The sequence below is a fragment of the Idiotropiscis lumnitzeri genome, chromosome 1 (genome assembly GCF_059441095.1).
Source record: "Idiotropiscis lumnitzeri isolate Australia: NSW breed Sydney's pygmy pipehorse chromosome 1, RoL_Ilum_1.0, whole genome shotgun sequence".
NCBI classification, from domain to species: Eukaryota; Metazoa; Chordata; class Actinopteri; order Syngnathiformes; family Syngnathidae; genus Idiotropiscis; species Idiotropiscis lumnitzeri.
This window is the reverse complement of record NC_142391.1, coordinates 11,370,732-11,392,067: the sequence shown is the minus strand read 5'-3', so window position 1 is coordinate 11,392,067 and position 21,336 is coordinate 11,370,732. Positions and strand designations below refer to the sequence as shown.

The window sequence follows — 21,336 nt, the reverse complement described above, 5'->3', positions numbered from 1 at the left end:
TGCCAGCCTCCGTGAGTCTGCAGCTCCAAAGCGATGCCCTTACAAATGAGCACACTGCATCATTGAGGGAATTGTTGCTTCTGGGCGGTGCAAAGTCGAGTAGAGAGCACACATCAGTGAGTGCAGCAGAGAGGCAGGCACATCCGCCGCTCGCTGCAGGGATCAAATCTGCACCATCTGACGCTCAAGGATTTATGGGTTTAGTCAAAATTGCTTTTCCCACTGTGGAGATTAAGCACCGGAGGACGTAGGATGTTTTCCACCCGGGCTGTAGAATAAACCAGTGTAGCTTTACTTTGCTTTGCTTGCTGCTTTTTTTTTTTTCAACGTAGGAGCTCAGACACTGGCTGAGGGAATGCCTGAGGAAGTAGTTGGAGCCCAAGAGAGGAGCACGTTCTGACTGACGGGACAGAGAGCGGTCCGTCCTCCAGGGAATGTGAGCCATGCGGGTGGATACTGTGCTTGTGTTCTTCATCTGCGCCTGCCTGGCGGGTGCCGGCGGGAAGATGGCTCGGTCGCGGGGTCACAAGCTGGAGACCTTTAAACAAAGCAGGTACAAACGTGGCAAAGCAATGAACACGCACGCTTGTTGCTTCAGTGGCTTTTGCGGTGTGTGCGTGAAAAGGAGTTCGGATTGACAGGATGTGGGCCGGCGTTTCCTGTGTCACCTGTGTGCTATTTCGCCCCATCCGTTTGGGATTTTCTTTTTTTTTTTTCGGAGCAGATTGGAGGGCAAGGGAGACCTAAATCCCGAGATCTATTTATGAACCACTGACGAGTTGTTTTGTCCCACAATGACTGCAGGCATGCTAGATAACGTTTACTCACCCGGATTTTATTCCCTGATCATTTATGCAATTAGAAGTTGGACCATTTGCTTTAATGCTTTACTCAGCGTTTTGACTGTTAAATCTTGCAAAACCAACATTTCCTTGTGATGTATATTTCCCCAAAAGTGACTCCGGAATCAATCAATCCATCCATCCATTTTCTTCACTGTGTGTCCTCATTAAGGTCGTGGGGTAGCTGGAGCTTATCTCATCCGAGGCAAGAGGCGGGTTACATCCTGGACTGGTCAGCAGCCAATAGCACGCCACTGAGAATACGTCCTGATTAATTAATTAGAGTAGCTAGCGAAAGCTAACCAGAGCTGGCGAAACTATGAAACTGTGCTCATAAAAATATAAGAGGAAGTGTTTCTTAAAAAACAACAAATGCTCGACATTTATTATGAAAAGCATTTGTTTGATTATCGCATTATATTTTTTCATCAATTTTTTTATGGCCCTGTGAGGACAAGGCACAAATGTCTCCGCACAGGAAAAAGACAAACACATTCATTGAATCGTTGCCAACTTTAATTATATATCCATCAGTTTGATTGAGACACTTGTTTTCGCCCGGGCATATAGACTGAGGATTCATTTTCAAAATTAATTTATGACTTCATTAAAAAACCATTGGCAGTCTAATCAGAAATTAAAAGAGTCACTGTGAATAAATAGGACTGTTTTGGTGGTGGAAAAAAAAAACACAAAATTCCATCGTTCCGCAATGAACTTCTGATTGGTTTCTTTTGAGGTTGATAAAAGTCACAAGTTTATCGAGAGCAAAGCCCATCATATCATATAATCCCGTTGCCTTTAGATACACTATCATTTGTCCAGATGTTGTTTCAGAGATCAGTGGAGACATTAAACAGCTAAGCATCATCAGGCGGAATGAACGAGCCTCAGGTCATTTGGGCTGCGACATGCGAGTGTGCACCATTTTGTCGCTAATCATCTCACGGATGATTGGAGGTTGTCGAGTAGAATGAGGAGCGCAGTCATGGACGCAAACGTGATTGAAAGCAGTAATCCCTGCAGGCGTCTGTGTCATTTTTCTTCTCAAATCTGGAGTCATGCGTTTTGTTTTTTCTCTGTTTCAGTCAGCTGGTCAACTCTTAGTTTATTTGAAATTTAAAATCATATCGGATATAATTCTCATTTTTGAGGGGAAAATGGAGCCTTTATTAACTGGAACGACAATGTTTTAAGTCATGTTTTAACCCGCTCTTAACCACGATGGCGTGCTGAACTATGAGATTACTGCATGTGCCTGTGAGTGGGGGAGCTCTCTTTACGTAAAGACTAAGAAAAGCTGACTTTGCTGCGTACGTTCTGTTTTACTTTTGTTCTCATTGGTGTGGATTTATTGTTGCTTTAGCCATTACACTGGTCAACAGCAAATAAATAAGTAACAAATGACAGAATTCTTCAAATAACCATAATCAAATAATCCATGAAAAAGTGGGGAAGAAAAAAAAAACAGAACGCCCCCAAAAAATAAATATTAATAAACATATTAAAAATATCGAATGTAATTTCGGCAAATGCGCAGGTGGTATGCGAGGGTCCACTGCACACTTGACCAAAAACATAAACCCATCCATCCATTATCTGATCCGCTTCTCCTCACGAAGGTTGCAGGCGTGTTGGAACCTACCCCAACTACCTTCAGGCAGTAGGCGGGGTACACCCTGAGCTGGTTGTCAGCCAATCACAGGCTACACGTAGACAACCATTCACAATCACAATAACACGTAGGGACAATCTGGAGTGAACATGCAAACTCCTCACCGGAAGACTGGAGTGGAATCCTGCACCGCTGTACTGCGAGAGGCCATCGTGCTCACCAGTCGGCCACCGCGCCGCCCCAAACACATCTAATGAACAGAAAATGAGTTAATGACATTTCGATTCATTTTCGGTGCGGCCATTTTATATGATCGACAAGTAAATGGAGTTACAATCTCCCTCTGTAATTATGCGCCAATCTTGATTTGCCATTTTACACGCGTAAAGCATTTGTCACTACAATAAGTCTTCGATGGACAGCGTCGCACTTTTTTGCTACCACCGGTATCCTTCTGTCAAGTAGTTCAAGTCCACAAAATGTAATCTAAAAAAAAAATACTTGTGGGGTGTAACCTTCAGTTGCTCCCTAAACTGAAGTTGCACAAGATTTACGACTTACTTCTCCTGAAAATATTGGTTGGATTTTAAAAAATCTTTCAGAGCTAGTTCCACTTTTACTTTTTCATTCTGTGCAGCAAACACAATCCTCTCCAACCTGGGAATCATCTCTGATTTCTCATCGCCTAACGCCTCCTCCCAGAAGTGCGAAATTACACAAACATGCTGCTGCTGTGTGCTGTGGGTGTGTTTCATGCTACTTTGATTAATCGCCCTTGACTTTCACTTGTGCGATTCAAATTGACAACATGGGGGCTCTTCTAGATTGATTGAGTCGGCCTGTAATTGGGGCTCCCCCGTGGCCGCAGCACACAGGGGAAAGTGCCGCGAGGTAAAGCGGAGTGCAGACGGCCAGTCGGCTGTGTTCCGATGACAGTCCGAGAGGGGATTGGCGCGTCATTTCTGCCAAGAGGATTAGGAACCAGCTGCTGGATGCAAGCAGACGAGTAGCACCCATCAGCCATCGGTGCAGCCAGCACCCATGATTTTCTTTCTTTGCTTCTGTGCCGTCGTCTTTATGTTCGTCTGTGCTTGTCAGAGGGATTTGTCTCTGTCTGTCACAACATGCTCTACTCCATTAATCCATTTTAGAGGGTTTGGAATTCATCTTTTCTCTTGCGCTCTCGTGCCGCATGTGGTCTGACGAAAGCCGGCTAAGCCATGAACGTACTGGAGGCACGCCTCTGGAATAGTGACATCAGAGAAGGGAGGCCTTCACTCAACTTGGAAGCCATGAGGAGATGATGCCCTTTTGGCCCATGTGCGATTGATGCTGGGATTGAAGTGTGTGATTAGCTCTTAAGAGTCGAGAGAATGGTAGAAAATATGTGCTCTTGTTTGTCTTGTTTGAGGTGAATGAGTAGAGTGCTTATAAAAAAAAAGTCTACACACCCCATTTCAATGTCTTTTGTGATATAAAAATGCCAAATTATTTCAAACGTTTTTTCCCCACTAATGTGACCTATAAACTGTAAACTCAACAGATTTTTGATTTTTTTTTATCTTCTCCAGAAGGGTAGTAAAAATCACTGAAATACTGTGGCTGCACAAGTCTGCACACCCTTGTGACTAAAATATGTTTAGAATTACTTTCAAATTCTAGGTCAGTGCACACCTCCCACCATTTATGGTACTTCTGATTAACAGCCGCTCTCGTAAATTTGATTTGCTTCACAGCAAAAGCCAGAAATTTTTGCACTAACATAAAGGGCCGTAGTTTTGTGCGTCTAACGCAAAGTGCAGTCGAACTGTGTGCATTGGTGGAGTTGTCTTTCTTTTTCTATTTTCATAGACGAGGGTTGTTGGATAGGGGCGTTCCCACCGTCGTGGGAGTGAACAAAGTTAGAGTGGACGATGTCAAGTTGGCCAGAGCAGTCACAGATCACCACTGTGTGGAGATCAGTTTGCATTCTGATCGTTTGTGACTCCACCCCCATACCCGCCCCCATAGCCTCGCCGAGGTGATGATAATAATGATGCGTTCAGTGAATTGATTTCTGCATGATTCGGAGGGTTAATTGCAAGCTGTTGTAATATTTATTAATGGCCTACAATTACATGACCCGCACATTCTGTATCGGCGGAGCGGAGAATCTGTCTGCCTGCCTGTCACATTGGTCTAAAGTCTAGTCTGTCACCAAATTTTCAGGGACGTGTAAAAGAAAATGCCAAATTAAAGTCTGCCAAATTCCCAAACATGGCAAACTAAACCTGCCTCGGCACTCAAATCAAGGTGTGCCAGTTTTTACGCCGAGCGCATGTGTGGTGTCGACGAATATAAATCAATTTCATCTGTTTATACAATAACTTTCTCCACCTTGGTGATGGCCCCAAGTTCCAGCATGATGTGACCACCACAATACAATACTGACCATGAGGCATTTTCCCACATTTTGGGGATTTTGTCATTGTCCAATGAAACAAAGGTTGAACTGTTTGGCAATCAGTCCAGAAGCTCCATTATGTTTAAAAAAAAAAAAAATTCGTATCAACAATACAACACCATGACAACTTCAGTTGTCAGTGGAGGCAACTAAGAACAGTTAAAAATAACAGTCAGCGTTAGTACAAAACCTTTAGACCTCTGCAAAAAAAAATAAAAAATCAGGATAAGTCAACAAGAGCATCGGAATCTGAACTATTTGCGGTTCATTAGCAGCACTTTAAATGGCAGCAGGTGTGTAATTTAACATGAGTTTCAATGTGATTGGCTAATTCTGAGGAGAATCACATCCCAGTAATAAGTTTCTGCACGTTCGTTTATTTTTACTTCCTCGTTTGAAAATATTTTTTGAATCATTTGAGTTGTTTGATTCTATGCCATAAATAATGTTCAAAAAAACAAATTATTTAGCCAACGTTTGAACAGGGGTGTGTAAACTTTTTAAAATTTTGTTATCCATTGTAAATGCGACATTTGGGTATGTCATTTTCTCGAGCTTGTCCATGGTTGCGATTGAGCTGCCACCAATCCCAGCTGACTGATTGAGAGGTGATCACCAACTAACTGCAAGACACAGACAACCATTTCATTTGTAGTGTTCAATGAACCTATCGTGCGTTTTTGGACTGTGGGAGGAAGCCGTAGTACTGAAGAAAACCCACGCAAGAACAGGCAGAATGTATAGAATCCACACAAGAAGGGAACATTTTTTATTTAAAACCTCAGAACTGTGAGGCAAGCAAAAGTTCATCATTGCGGCCCGCTTCAACTATCATACATCTATGAATTTCCCAGAGCACTTGTCCTCATTCATTCATATTTGCAACGTGTGTTGAAACATTAACAATTCTTTTGACTCTGAGCCAGACTTGCTTAACCACATCTACACTAATATATTATTTATTTTATGTCAACAATCAGGTTCCGAAGAGAAACGAGAATGGATGGCGGTTCAGGTCACAAAAAGGGAAGGTCAGTTAATTCACTTTATTTATTTTTGATTTTTTTTCTTCTTCACTTGTTCTTTTTGACAGTGCGAACTGGTAAACTCTGGAATCGGATTCAATTCCACAGCAATAGGTATAATTATTTGATCAACTGACAATTGTATCGATTGTGTGGAGTTGATCAGTGACTTGTTAAAATCGAAAGCCCGACTTGGCTGCATCCAGCATAGGCGCTTACGTGTTTCGTCTTTATACAAGTGTCAGCTATTTGAAGTGACACTACATCCATGCAGACTTCCAGTATGGCAGAACTTTATTCTGCTCATTACACCGGGATGGAAGATCATTTGGAGATGATCCCATCACATTAAAAGTAATAGCAAGCACAAAGTAGTCAAATGGCCCATGTCCACTTAAATTGTGTTTATTTCCACAGCCCAATCTACAAGAGAAGCCCTGACATGACAAAATCTCTGATGACTAAATCGGAGCAGCTTCTCAGAATAGATGACCACGATTTCACGATGAGACCGGCGTTTGGAGGTCAGCCAAGAGACTTTTGTGTTTGGGTTGGGCACAAAACAAATGTGTTGCTTGCAGCCATATGAGTGCTGTGCTCTCACTTATTCGAGGCAAATTGTTCAGTCTTTGGTTATCAAAGCGAGTTGTGCTATGACAACCATAACTGAGCTCTTTAGATCGCGTGTCTTTGAGCACTCACTCTGTACAGTGGAAGGGGAATATGAAAAATTGCTGAATGAAATAAAACATAAATCCCATGTTCCCCGTATCATATAATTAATCATATTTTTAATGCAGCTCTCTGTAGTCAAACCCTGTTTTGAACTGTGTGGACTAAACATAAACTGCCTCATTCATTGATGCCGAATGAGAGAAACCGTGACTCACATCACCAAACAAATATTTTCCCGCATCACACTTGAACCGCACGTCCTATGAAAGTGCAAGCACAAGCTGGATTTCATCCCGCCGCTGCATCAACTTTGATCCATTATTGCGACCTAATTGTGTTCGCGCACTTATCGCAGGATGACGCTGTGGAGTCGCAAAGCTGAAATAGGTCACATGGATTCTAGAATCCCAGCCAGACTGATTTGCGGGGTTGAATGTTTACACTAAATATGTTTTTATGAGTGACTACTGAAGAAAGATGACAATAAAAGCATTCTGTGTAAACTCAGTATCACTGGTATGATACTCTTCCGTATTTCAGGTCCCCCCATTCCAGTCGGAGTAGATGTCCAAGTGGAAAGTTTGGACACCATCTCCGAAGTGGATATGGTGAGCAAATAAACACTAGCATTCATTCATCCCATTTTCTTCCACTTATCCAGCTCGGGTCACGGGGGACCAGCTTTAGCAGGAAAGTCTGAACTCTCTCCCCAGCCACTTCGTCCAGCTCTTTTGGAGGAATCCCAAGGCGTTCCCGGGGCAGCCAGGAGACATCCCGGGTCGTGCCCGGGTCTCCTCCTAGTGACAGGCCTCAAGCAACTTAGTTCCTATGACCATTGGGTCACACATATCCCTCCACCACTATAAGGAGAGGGCAATAACAGATTTTATTATTCATCGCATATTACAAAATTATTAAACCTCACAAAATGTCTCTAAAAAATTATCATCATTATGTTATTCTATTAAATCTCCCATATTGGGCCTCATTAGATATGCAGGGGTAATAAAGCGTGTTTCCCCCCCCCCCCCATAGGACTTCACCATGACTCTGTATTTGCGTCACTACTGGAAGGACGAGAGGCTGTCATTCCCCAGCACGAACAACCAGAGCATGACCTTTGACAGTCGCCTGGTGAAGAAGATTTGGGTCCCGGACATGTTCTTCGTGCACTCTAAACGCTCTTTCATCCATGACACCACCACCGACAATGTCATGCTGAGAGTTTATCCTGATGGCAACGTCCTGTACAGCCTCAGGTAAACACAGGAGACGTAGATTTGTAGATTTTTTTTGTTGTTGTCTTGGTGTACACTCATTGGATATTCATTGTTTTATTTGTGGTTTATTGAAGATTATTGGCTACTTTATTAGAAACATTCTGTTGGTTGTCTAATGAATCCGTTAAAGCTGCACTCCGCAGGCTGTTGAGTTTATCGCTACTGCCACCTGTGGCCGTACAATGAAATTACACAACCCTTTCTTTGTGTGCATTTGTCATGGTTTTGCTTTGTTTTTGCCTTCCTCCGAGACACTGTGGGCGTCTTAGGCGTCCTCGACCGTGGTCTCTGAGCAGATGTAGAAGCCATTATGACGAAATGATACATTTTGGTCACGACTCTGTGAGATGACGACGAGAACGAGCATGACATCACATCCGCAGAAATAGCGCGGGAAATTCAAATCCGGATCCGGTCTGAAAATTATTTTTCAGGCTTGCATGAATCCTCATTTTGAAGAGCTGAAGTGTTAATCTGATACGTGTGAAATATTTATTTTGGGGCAAAATCCTACGGAGTGCATCTTTAAGGATTATATATACTGTATTGTGCGAACGTTAGTTCAAATGGGGAAGTGCTTTCCTCAAATTTTACATTTGAAGGGAACAATTGTATCTCTCTGTCATGTTTGCAATTTCCTCGACAAAGAACTTGAATTATTCATGGGTGGTTTTTGTATGAAAGTGAAAGAATGGTCAACAAAGAAGCGCTGTTCCCTGAAACGCAGTGGGGATGAAATTGAATCGGCAATGCAGGGTACAGCATATAAACAAAACTTAAAGGTTGCTCCTGCAAGAGAAGGGCACCTGGGATCTGTCATGGTACAATAAATAATAACTGTAATCAGTGTACAAGACAAATGTGATATTGTTTAGCTCACCACAGGACAATATGAAATTATTCAAAGCACATTCTCGGAAGGCATAATAACAGCCGTTGTGTTCTTTGTGGAACGCAGCTCACCAAAGGAAAAAAAGACCACTGCAAGATTACAGTTCAATCTATTCCTTTTTTTTTTTTTGTGTGCGTCATAAATTAGGGTCACGGTCACCGCCATGTGCAACATGGACCTCAGCCGCTTCCCTCTGGATACTCAAACGTGCTCTCTGGAGATCGAAAGCTGTGAGTGGATTCATCATTGCATCTTTCATATCTTGACAAGAGTTCTCCCAAGAGCTATGCCCACATGAAAAGAGAAAAAAAACACCCACCTCCTTTTTATCTCGTGTTCCGCGGCATCTGATACCGCCAGATATAGCGGATAATATATATTTGGACCAAAATGAAAACGGCGTTGGTGTTTTAATCTCAGTTAACGCAGTCTGACCCATTTGTACAATTACAAATTATTTAAAACGCAATTATAATACCTTAGAAATATGCAGGAGCTTTTTGTTTTAAAAGCCTCGACATGCAACATTTTGAAGGTTACCAACGCTGCGTGCGTGCAATGAAATCACAGCAGCACGTGAATATGCGTGGGACAACAAAGCAGGCTCAGTTCGTGCTTTGCTTTTCTTACTGTTTTTCATTCGTTTGATAGCGATGATCTACATGTGTATCTCATAAAAATATGTACTGTAATTATGACTTCACTACTGCTGTAGGTTTGTGGTGCTCCATTTCCATTTTACATTCAAATTCAAATGACTTCACCCTGGTAGAAACAGAAATTGATTATAAATCGAGGACCCCCTGTACTCTATTTCCTTAAAGAGGGGCTTTTCCTTCAATTAATTTAATTAGTTGTTGGGTGTTCCATCCAGATTGGGTAAACAAACTCATCCCTCCTTCACCGATTATCAAATTAATTGATCATCATTTTTGAGAATTGATTCACCGTTTAGACTTGAGACTAGTTGAATTTGAAATTGATTGATTAACTGATTATCTTGGTGTTGCGTCAAAATGAAACATCTGCTTTTACTTTGAAAAACAGTGATCAACATTTTTTTGCGCATTTTCTGGCACGTTGCGGACTAAACCAGTAACTGTATCGTAACTAATTTACATTTTCTGCCATTCATTTTGAATTAATGTCCCTTTTTGAATATTTATTTATTTATTTATTTATTTATTTATTTATTTGTCCGGTTCATTGATTAACCAACCAACCAACCGACAGATCAGTTGATTATTAAAATAATTGTTTGGTACAGCCCTACTCTAATCACCTCTGTGCAAAGATGTCTGTGTTTACGAGCCTTGCCATGTGCTGGAAAACGAATCACCTTTGCGGTATTTAAGATAAACCCGTATGTTTCAAGACAATTAGCGTTCCCGTGTTCACTCCACAATGTTGACGTGTTAACGTTTAAGGCCTGCTCATTTACAGTACACTTCTTTGTTTTAAACTGCGTCTTCATTTGAAATGCATTGCGATATACTTACTACACGTTTGATACAGCTCAAAAACTGTGTACAAATATAGTACTCTGATTGAAAAGTTGAAATGAATGCCTGCTATGCTCTACTGTTGAGAATCATAATCATGGCGGTTGTGGAGTTATGGCTTTTGAAAAGCCGTCTTTGAACCATTTCAAGTAGTTTCAGGGCGGGGGCGGCTATTGTCATGGTTTGGCTTGTTGCTTCCCACAGACGCGTACACGGACGACGACCTGATGCTTTACTGGAAGAAAGGCAACGAATCCCTGAACACGGACGACAGAATATCCCTTTCCCAGTTCCTCATCCAGAAATTTCACACCACCACCAAGCTGGCTTTCTACAGCAGCACAGGTAATCTCCTCCTTCCTGTGTATTCAAGCCAAATGTGAGCGTCCACATGTGAATTCCAATTCAACCCGTTTAGCTTTCGGATCCTCTCCCACACTGGGGATCAGTGTGGGAGAAGCTCCGAAAAGCAAATTACGGCTCGATGAAAAACTGTTCTCCTTGCACAGCCCACCCCGTCATCTGCGCAACTATTTAAATTTCACACTGACATCGAATGAATCAAATGACTTCGAACAACTTGTGCGGCGCTTTGAAGGCCCTGCAGCAGTTTTCCAAGCGCCCATCATTTCCCCGCTCACAAGAGCCTCTGAAGTGTTAAAAGGATTTTGAGCGCTATCTTCCCTTGCCAGAAATAGCATGAACCTTTCCTTGAAGTGGTTTCATGTCCTATCAACTGCTTGTACACAGCGCGTGCGAATGTGTGTATATTTGTCCTTCCCAGGCTGGTACAACCGCTTGTACATCCACTTCACCCTGCGGCGCCACATCTTCTTCTTCCTGCTGCAGACGTACTTCCCCGCTACGCTCATGGTCATGTTGTCTTGGGTGTCCTTCTGGATCGACCGCAGGGCCGTACCTGCCAGAGTCCCGCTAGGTAGGCCCCACCTTCCAGTTTACTCCAGGGACTCTTCCTGGTTTTGGAGTAATGCGGCTTTAATGTTCACAATGGAAGACTTTCAAAGAAAACCCCGCCTACAGGGCTCCTTGATTCGCTCGAAAAAAGAAGTCTTCCTGGAATTGTGCATCAGCTCATCCAGATTTAATAAACACATTGACAGTGTAAGAGAAACTGCAACGACAAATAGTGATTGAATTCCCGTACAAATTGACACGAGATGATCTCCTCAAGCGGACGTTGGCACTGGTAAATACGGTGCATTAAACGCTCCGCAGGCCATTTTGGGAAAAAAAAACAAAAAAACAACCTTGCAATAATTCCGATTTATTTATTATTCGAGGCTGAAAAATATTTTAGGTTGAAAAGTTCCCGACTTCTCACCGTTTCATCGTATTCTTGACGTATGTCCTAATGCTAATTGTCTCGGTCGCGTTATGCTAATATCAAACCCATAAGCTAGCAAAAAGTGTACGACCACATACGAAGCCCGCTTTTCACTATATGGTGTGAGAACCTACCCCGTTAGTGGTCTGCAAAAGCTAGGGACTTGGATAAACCAGACCACGGTGAAAAAAGGTTGGGGACCACCGCATTATACGATATCACAACCTGCTGATAGCAAACCTAATATCCACCTTGTAATCTGATTATCCAAGGATGTGATCCCTCATGATTGGGTCCATTCTTAATATTAACATTAGGTATGCTTGACTTGTGGTGATTCATGAAGTGAAGATTAACAGCAGCATTTCATTTTTTTTTAATGGTCAAGTGTTAATGCAGTTCTAAATCCCTTTTTTTGGGCGGGGGAATTTAGGCCAAATTTGACCTTTGGGTTATTTGACTTTAGACTACACACTATTATTTTTAATGAGATGGTAGAATATAAATAATCTGGACTGCTGTTGCCATGGCACCGTCCTATTAAGCAGAACAATACTGCCCAGAGGAATAGTGGAGGAAGTTCCCAGAGCTCTCATCATGCCCATTTTCTTTAGACAGAAAACTAGTTGAGACTCAATCAACAGGATTGCTGCCAAGTGCTGCGCTCCATGTTGTCTCAATTACTTCAAGACATGATCAGTAACGAGTCAAATACTTCACAATCAATGAATCAACTTTTATTGCACTTCCTATTTTTGTGCATCGTGAATAAAAACTCTCTTTGTGTAGCTTTTTAATGCATGTTTTTCTCCACCAGCCTCACAAATAAAAAGCTGTTTATTTCCTAATGTGACAATCTAAACCCTGAGGCGCACCACGGAGGACAGCTGCAGGCAGACTGTGTCCTACATGCTTACTTGTCCTGTCTGACCTTGCTGTGCAGCACGACCGCGCAAATAATCGCGTCTCGCGCCGTTCAGTATTGCTTTCTATTTTCGTGTCTGATTTAACATGGGAATATTCAATATGAAATATTTATTTGTGTGCGCACGTGTGTGTTTCTCATGGCAGGCATCACCACTGTGCTCACCATGTCCACCATCATCACCGGGGTCAACGCCTCCATGCCGCGGGTGTCCTACATCAAGGCGGTGGATATTTACCTGTGGGTCAGCTTTGTCTTTGTCTTCCTGTCGGTGATAGAGTACGCAGCAGTCAACTATTTGTCCACCGTGCAGGAGAGGAAAGAGAGGAAGCTCAGAGAGAGAGTGAGTGTTGCTGTTGGAATTGTTAATGGGACATTTAACCTGCGAGATGTTGAAAAATGCGCTTGCACATTGTCTCCTGCAATAATTATTTGCTACATTACACTTGAGCAAACAAATTACCTAAGGGAAGATTAAAACATTCGACGAACAACGGTGTTTCCAAGGGGTGATTTATTAAAAGCCAATGAGAACGAAATTGTTTCACTTTTGGAATCAATATAGCTTTTTCCCCGATGCAGAATGCCTACTGTCAAAAATGTGATTATTGCCTGGAGGAAGTTTTACTATTCTACCAAGTGCAAAAGTCTGAGACCAAAAAGAGAAAATGTAAATGTGAAACGGATGGTTGGATGAAGCCAATTCAAATCTTAAATAGCCTCTCTGACTGGTGAAAATTCAAACTAAAACTCATATTACAGGTCGAAATGTTCTAAACTGCCACAGGCAAGAAAGATTAATATACTATAATGTACATTTTACATAATCATCCACTCCAGGCTCAGTTACCATCATAAAATATTTATTAGCTGTTGCTGGGATTTTTTTAAAAGTAACTTTTGACTTCTCAAACGACTTACTGGAGTGACGATGGCTTGGGATAGCGCAATGCATTGTGCTAATCAACGGGAGAAATCTAAATCCATCCGTGAGCACAACGAAGACAGGCATCATTAAAAAAAAAAGAAAAAAAAAGCATTGGATGGATGGTTGCATACATCATATTAAAAGGCAGCTCTAAATCTGTACGGGTAATAATTCATAATATAATCTATTTTTTAAGATTGCATCATTTTAAGCTTCTCTCAGGGTCAAGGCCAATTATTGGTGCAACTTCATCACATGGATATTCATATTTTTTTTCATTTCCCAAATGCAAAAGACAAATGCAAAAAGGTTTACCTTGTAATAAAAAAAAAATGAAATGATTTAAATTCCATATTTTGATATTTCTACTGGCGTGGCAACCAAGCCACGACTGTTTAGCTGCTACAATAAACGCATGCTCATTTGTTTTCATGTGTGTTCACGTTAATCTATGTTCGTTGTTCCATGTTCAGGGTTTGTTGTCCTTATTGTAAACTCACCTTGAAGGAGATACATTCATCCAGAGAAAAATTTCATGAGATTTTTCAATGATCGAGCAACATTTTTCTATTTTTACTTCAATATTTAGTAGTTTGGCCGTTCACCAAGAAGTTTCATGCCTTGCATCAGTCAGTGGCAATGTGGTGCATTCAGTTTTGCTTTTGAATTAAATGTTGGTCTTTGAGAAAACCCCACAAAAATAACAGGAGAAAATATGGTATTGGAAATAAGTTTAAGGAGGAACAGAAACATAACAGCCTTAGATTTTACTCATTTTCCACTTGACAACAAATGAGGCTGTCACTGTTGTTTCAACTTATTAGTTTAATATTAGATAAAATAGTTGCATGTTTATTTTACCCATAAATTTGAAATATTTGAACACAAAACATTTAATTTCAAATTTTGTTACTTTGTCGTTAAAACATTTAATACTCAAATACAATGAACACCATCATAAATGTATAAATATGAAGCAACTAGGCTAACCCCTAGCCCTATCCCTAACCCCTTACCCCTAACTTTAACCCCTAACCCTAACACCTAACCCTAACCTTAAACCATAATCCCTAACCCTAACCCTAACCCCTAACCTTAACCCTAACCTTACCCTTTCCCTAAACCCTAACCCCTAGCCCTATCCCTAACCCTAACCCTAACCCTACCCTTACCCTTTCCCTAAACCTAACCTAAACCCTGACCCTATCCCTAACCCTTACCATGCCCTTACCCTAACCCTAACCTAAACCCTAACCCTACTCTTACCCTTACCCTTTCCCTAACCCTAACCCCAACCCTATCCCTAACCCTTACCCTACCCTTACTCTAACCCTAACCCCTAACCCTAACCTTAACCCCTAACCCTAACCCTAACCTTACCTTTTCCCTAAACCCTAACCCCTAGCCCTAACCCTAACCCGACCCTTACCCTTTCCCTAACACTAACCTTAACCTTACCCTTTCCCTAAACCCAAACCCCTAACCCTATCCCTAACCCTAACCCTAACCCTACCTTTACCCTTTCCGTTTCCCTAACCCTAACCTAAACCCTAACCCTATCCCTAACCCTTACCATGCCCTTACCCTAACCCTAACCTTAACCCCTAACCTTACCCTTTCCCTAAACCCTAACCCCTAGCCCTATCCCTAACCCGAACCCTGCCCTTACCCTTTCCCTTACCCTAACCTAAACCCTAACCCTAACCCTTACCATACCCTTACCCTAACCTCTAGCCCTATCCCTAACCCTAACCTGACCCTTACCCTTTCCCTAACCCTAACCTAAACCCTAACCCTAACCCCTAGCCCTAGCCCTAACCCCTAACTTTAACCCGTAACCCTAACACCTAACCCTAACCTTAAACCATAATCCCTAACCCTAACCCCTAACCTTAACCCTAACCTTACCCTTTCCCTAAACCCTAACCCCTAGCCCTATCCCTACCCTTACCCTTTCCCTTTCCCTAACCCTAACCTAAACCCTGACCCTATCCCTAACCCTTACCATGCCCTTACCCTAACCCTAACCTAAACCCTAACCATAACCCCTAGCCCGATCCCTAACCCTACCCTTACCCTTTCCCTAACCCTAACCTAAACCCTAACCCCAAACCTATCCCTAACCCTGCCCTACCCTTACCCTAACCCTAACCTAAACACTAACCCTAACACTAACCCTATCCCTAACCCTTACCATGCCCTTACCCTAACCCTAACCTTAACCCCTAACCCTGCCCTACCCTTACCCTAACCCTAACCTAAACACTAACCCTAACACTAACCCTATCCCTAACCCTTACCATGCCCTTACCCTAACCCTAACCTTAACCCCTAACCTTACCCTTTCCCTAAACCCTAACCCCTAGCCCTATCCCTAACCCGAACCCCGCCCTTACCCTTTCCCTTACCCTAACCCTAACCTAAACCCTAACCATAACCCCTAGCCCGATCCCTCACCCTACCCTTACCCTTTCCCTAACCCTAACCTAAACCCTAACCCCAAACCTATCCCTAACCCTGCCCTACCCTTACCCTAACCCTAACCTAAACCCTAACCCTAACACTAACCCTATCCCTAACCCTTACCATGCCCTTACCCTAACCCTAACCTTAACCCCTAACCTTACCCTTTCCCTAAACCCTAACCCCTAGCCCTATCCCTAACCCGAACCCTGCCCTTACCCTTTCCCTTACCCTAACCCTAACCTAAACCCTAACCCTAACCCTTACCATACCCTTACCCGAACCTCTAGCCCTATCCCTAACCCTAACCTGACCCTTACCCTTTCCCTAACCCTAACCTAAACCCTAACCCTAACCCCTAGCCCTATCCCTAACCCCTAACTTTAACACGTAACCCTAACACCTAACCCTAACCTTAAACCATAATCCCTAACCCTAACCCCTAACCTTAACCCTAACCTTACCCTTTCCCTAAACCCTAACCCCTAGCCCTATCCCTAACCCTACCCTTACCCTTTCCCTTTCCCTAACCCTAACCTAAACCCTGACCCTATCCCTAACCCTTACCATGCCCTTACCCTAACCCTAACCTAAACCCTAACCATAACCCCTAGCCCGATCCCTAACCCTACCCTTACCCTTTCCCTAACCCTAACCTAAACCCTAACCCCAACCCTATCCCTAACCCTGCCCTACCCTTACCCTAACCCTAACCTAAACCCTAACCCTAACACTAACCCTAACCCTAACCCTAACCCTTACCCTCACCCCTAACCCTAACCTTAACCCCTAACCCTAACACCTCACCCTAACCTTAAACACTAATCCCTAACCCTACCCTTACCCTTTCCCTAACCCTAACCTAAACCCTAACCCCAACCCTATCCCTAAACTTACCCTACCCTTACCCTAACCCTAACACTAACCCTAACCCTACTCCCTAACCCTAACCCTTACCCTAAACCCTAACCCTAACCCTAAACCCTCACCCTAATCCTAACCCTATCCCTAACCCTACCTTTACCCTTTACTCTAACCCTAAACCCTACCCCTATCCCTAACCCTAACCCTACCCTTAACCTATACCCTAATCCTAACCCTAACCCTACCCTTAACCTATACCCTAATCCTAACCCTAACCCTACCCTTACCCTTACCCTAAACCCTAACCCTAACCCGAACCCTAACTCTATCTCACACCCTCACTTTAACCCTAACCCTACAACCTAACCTTAAACCTAAACTCTAAACCTAGACCCTTGTGAGATAGCCAGCTGTGATGGTCAAATGGTTAATGACTTGGTGTGCAGGCGACCCTGTTCACTTAATTAATTGAGTATATTAATTTCTATTTACTTTTCTTTCCAAATAACTTGAAATTAAAAGTTAATAGTAATAATTAATTTGCATGTAATTATATTGGAAGTGAGTTTCCGCCAATTGTTGGCACCTTTAGCAATTGCCTCCTCGCTGGTGGCACTAAATAAGCTAGAGCGGCGAAATGTGACAATCACCAAAGAAACACAAATGGAACTCCCCAGCTCCATTCCTACAGTGCCGACATAACCGGAACTTGTACGGAATTCGGAACACGTCGTAGTCTATCATTACCCTGCACTAACACAGCCTTCAATTTATAGTGACACTGATATCTACATCAGAACTTTATGCCATAATTATAAAATGATCCAATGATCATTAATTAATCGAGTGTGCCTTCTCGTTATGAGGGACAGCGTATTCCAATGCCGCTTAAATAAATGTTTGTTGATGGCAACAGTTTGAGTCAGCCATAAGAAATAATCCACTTTACATTATTTGCTATAGTTTTAAAACTAATTAAAGTCGAGACTACCAGTTAAATAAAACAGCCAATAAGCAACGCGAAGGGAATTCTAAACTGGAACATGCGAGAATGAATAATATATGATGTTAATTTGCAGTGACTATTTTCTAAATTGCATCAGTATAAGCCTCTCTTAGCGCCATGGCCAATCAATGCAGGCCTGGAGCTCCCCCATATTACAATATTACATCCAGCCAAAATCACCCACGTAACCCGCAGAAACATTTCCAGCACAAACCTCACTCAATAAATATCACCATTTATTTATAGGTCATGAAAGAAGATGGACAAACTAATAATAGATTCTTATTATTATTTTTTTTTTTAACATATGCTTGCCTAGCTGCCATGCACGTGCGGCATCGGCAACCCGGACGACATGATGATCGACCCCCAGATCACCGGATACGGCGCCATGGACATGAACACCACGGGGAACTACAGCCTGCCGGAGAACGGCGGGCGCCAGGATCGGATTCTGGCTCAGGTGGCCCTGAACGATCCGCAACTCACGGGCCAGGTGAAGCCCTCCAGGGGCTACGTGAACATATGGATCGACACACACGCCATAGACAAATACTCGCGCGTGGTCTTTCCCGGAGCTTACATCCTCTTCAACATCATCTACTGGTCCATCTACTCATAATGTGCACGCACGAGAGGAACAACGTGCAACGTGGTTCGTCGAGCTGAGAAGAACTGACGGACGCGTGGCACGTGGAGGACATGGACGTGGGAACGCCACTTGGAATGAGGACCACCGCCTTCTCAACAGCAGCCTCTTACAACTGGTGACTTGCACTGGTTCCGCTCCAAAAGTGTATGTGCGTGCGTGTGTGTGTGTGCTGTCATGCCGCTGTGGCGTTCGGAAAGGAAAGACGTTTGCTGTCTCTTGATGTACCGCCTGCTATGACAGGCGAAAGCAGCACTTTTTCAGTCCTCGAGGGATGAACAGACCGCACAAATATGTCTCTTATTATATATTATGAGTATTTAATGTTTTGGGGTTTTGCGTCACATTTGCTCCGAAGTTCTATTAGGACCCACGCACCAGGCAATGCGTTTGGTTATTTCACAGACAAATGAATCGCCTTTTGGGGGGCCTCAACATGCCTGCATCCCCCCCCTCCCCCGATTCGTGTTTACTGGTGAATATTTTAGAGATCCGCAGCATGACAGCCTGAAACTCACTCAGTCATGCCTGGCGTGTGAGGCACAAGAATGACAATAGAAAAAATGCTAAATAACTGGAGCAAGAGATGTAACCCAAAACCCACACATAAAACAAGCTATCCTACGCCATGGGCGGAGCTTAACATCAAAGTTTGATAATTAGTGAGTTTGTCATGAAAAGAGGAACAAGGACCTGTTCATCACTGCCTGCCGCATTCATCATTCTTTTAACGAATAACGCATCTTATTTCAAGCTTCAGTAAATGTGTATTATGTTGAAAATGTAGTATTTTGGAGTCCTGCCCTCTGAAATGTAGGGCTCCCCCTACTTCAAAAATAACATCAGTTCCACAGATCAAGAGGAAATTTCTGAAATTTGCAGAGCTGGGCACATGACCCTTTTTTGCCGATCAGCCCCCCCATCCCCCAATGGTAATCTCTGTGCTGTTCCGGACACAACTTATTCATAAAAATTGCCCAGCTCCGGAAATTTGGTGAGCTATCATAATCCTGGGTGTTCCGAGAAGGATTTTATACCGCTGATTCTGATACCGATCATACATCAGTGGGATCAGCCGATTACAATATTGATCAAATTTACAGTTCATAAAATGTACAATCATTCTGATTCAGTTACTAGTTTGGTCTCGAGTTGGCTGCAGGCTGCACAGTACAAACTGCGGGTGATCGTTTTTGGTGCTTCCGTATTTTTCCACGGAAATTGACCGATCATTTAGCCAAAGGATACCAAATCAGAAGACGGTTTCCTAGATACTAGCTGGCTAGATATTAGCTGATTGATGACTAGCGTGTAGTTTTATTTTATTTTTAGAATTTCATGGTCTTGCGGGTCGTATTTTGGCCCATGCGCCGTAGGTTGCCCCCCCCCCCCCCCCCCCAACACGAACATTGAGAGACACTGCTTCATCTTTCTGGACACTTGCCAATCAGTCACACAACACTGAACCTCCTCAAGACAATCAGCATGTGAAATATGACTCGATGTATGTTTCCTTGTGTGACTTTCGTATCAGTGCTGTGAAGCTACCGCGTTGCATCTTTGTGATTGGACAATGTTTTGTTAAAAATCAAATACAAATGTAAAATTAAAAAAAAAAAAAAAAAAGCACTGATGTACCTAATCATTAAAACGACTATTCTTCTTTATTAATACAAGGACATCTTGTTTTCTCTGTTAAGTGTTGTAAGGCTTTGAGGTCGACTGTTGTGCTACCTAGATGTTTACACTCAAAATATACTTTACGGGTAAATTAACAAGAAAAAAAATTAGAGGGATTTATATTCATCGACCTGACAGCTGCATACGCGTGAAAGCTACAGCTAAATTGACTTGTCTGTACAAGCCTTAATTTGCATATTTGGGAGTTTGGGGAACCGCGATCTGACATACCAAAGACGTTTTCCTTTGAATGTGCCCAACAAAGCTGACATATTGTTGGCTGTAATTCATCTGAAGCTGCGAGGCAAACACTGACTACATCAATATATTAATTATTGCAAAAAATAAATAAATAAATAAAAAGACCCGAGATGTTAAATCAGATCACAAGACATGATCGTGATTAGCAGGAAGCCAAAGAAATACTGTAGACCAGGCGTCTTCAATCAAAAATAAAAACACCACCACAAATGGTTAATTCAGACTGGTTCCAGGATTATCGATTCTTATAACCTGCACAACTCAATTAAAAGGAAGAGGGAAAGTCAAAATCAACACCTGAGATGATGTGGTTGCACAAGTGTGCACACCCTCTCATAATTTAGTAGGTGGCTGTATTCAGAATTAGCCAATCACGTTCAAACTCACGTTAAATGGGATTCAGCACACACCTGCCAACATTTAATGTGCTTTTGATTTCGACAAAAATAAAGTTCAACTATTTTAGTGGGTTTTTCTGACATTTTTCTGACATCACTTTACATTGTAAGCCCTGATTTGTAGAGAGCTACCATGGCATCGGAGGAATTACATTGTTCAAAGGAATCAGCCAGAAGAAAGGTAGATATACCATAAAATGTAGCGAAGATTGGAGAAAATACCACACAACAGTGACATTACGAAGAACTGGACATCCCTCCAAAGTTGATGAAAAGCAGACAATAAAACTGGTCAGGAATGCTGCCAAGAGGCAATTTTAAGGCGCAGCAGTAATTTCTACCAAGTAGTGGCTATTCAGTACAAGTGACAACAAAAAACCTCCCGTCTTCTTCAGAGGATTGCTGTCTTATATAACTACAACGTTTAATACTTGGATGAAAATATTTTACAGTCAATGACCTTCAATTTAGAATTCATAAGCAAAAAGCATACTCTATTGACTCGTCTCCTGAACAATATTCAATGTCATTGCTTTCAACTTC

General features: G+C 42.5%; 1 protein-coding gene across 1 annotated transcript; it reads left to right on the top strand.

The window, feature by feature from the left end:
* The first annotated feature begins 75 nt into the window (after nt 1–75).
* On the top strand, nt 76–19,680 carry LOC148343174 (gamma-aminobutyric acid receptor subunit rho-1-like). Its single transcript, XM_088316508.1, has 10 exons — nt 76–553; nt 5,881–5,931; nt 6,343–6,449; nt 7,141–7,208; nt 7,636–7,859; nt 8,920–9,002; nt 10,479–10,619; nt 11,059–11,211; nt 12,691–12,887; nt 18,125–19,680. Exons 1-10 carry the CDS (start codon nt 444–446, stop codon nt 18,425–18,427), a joined length of 1,437 nt encoding a protein of 478 aa, XP_088172634.1. The 5' UTR covers nt 76–443; the 3' UTR covers nt 18,428–19,680.
* Nucleotides 19,681–21,336: the final 1,656 nt, after the last annotated feature.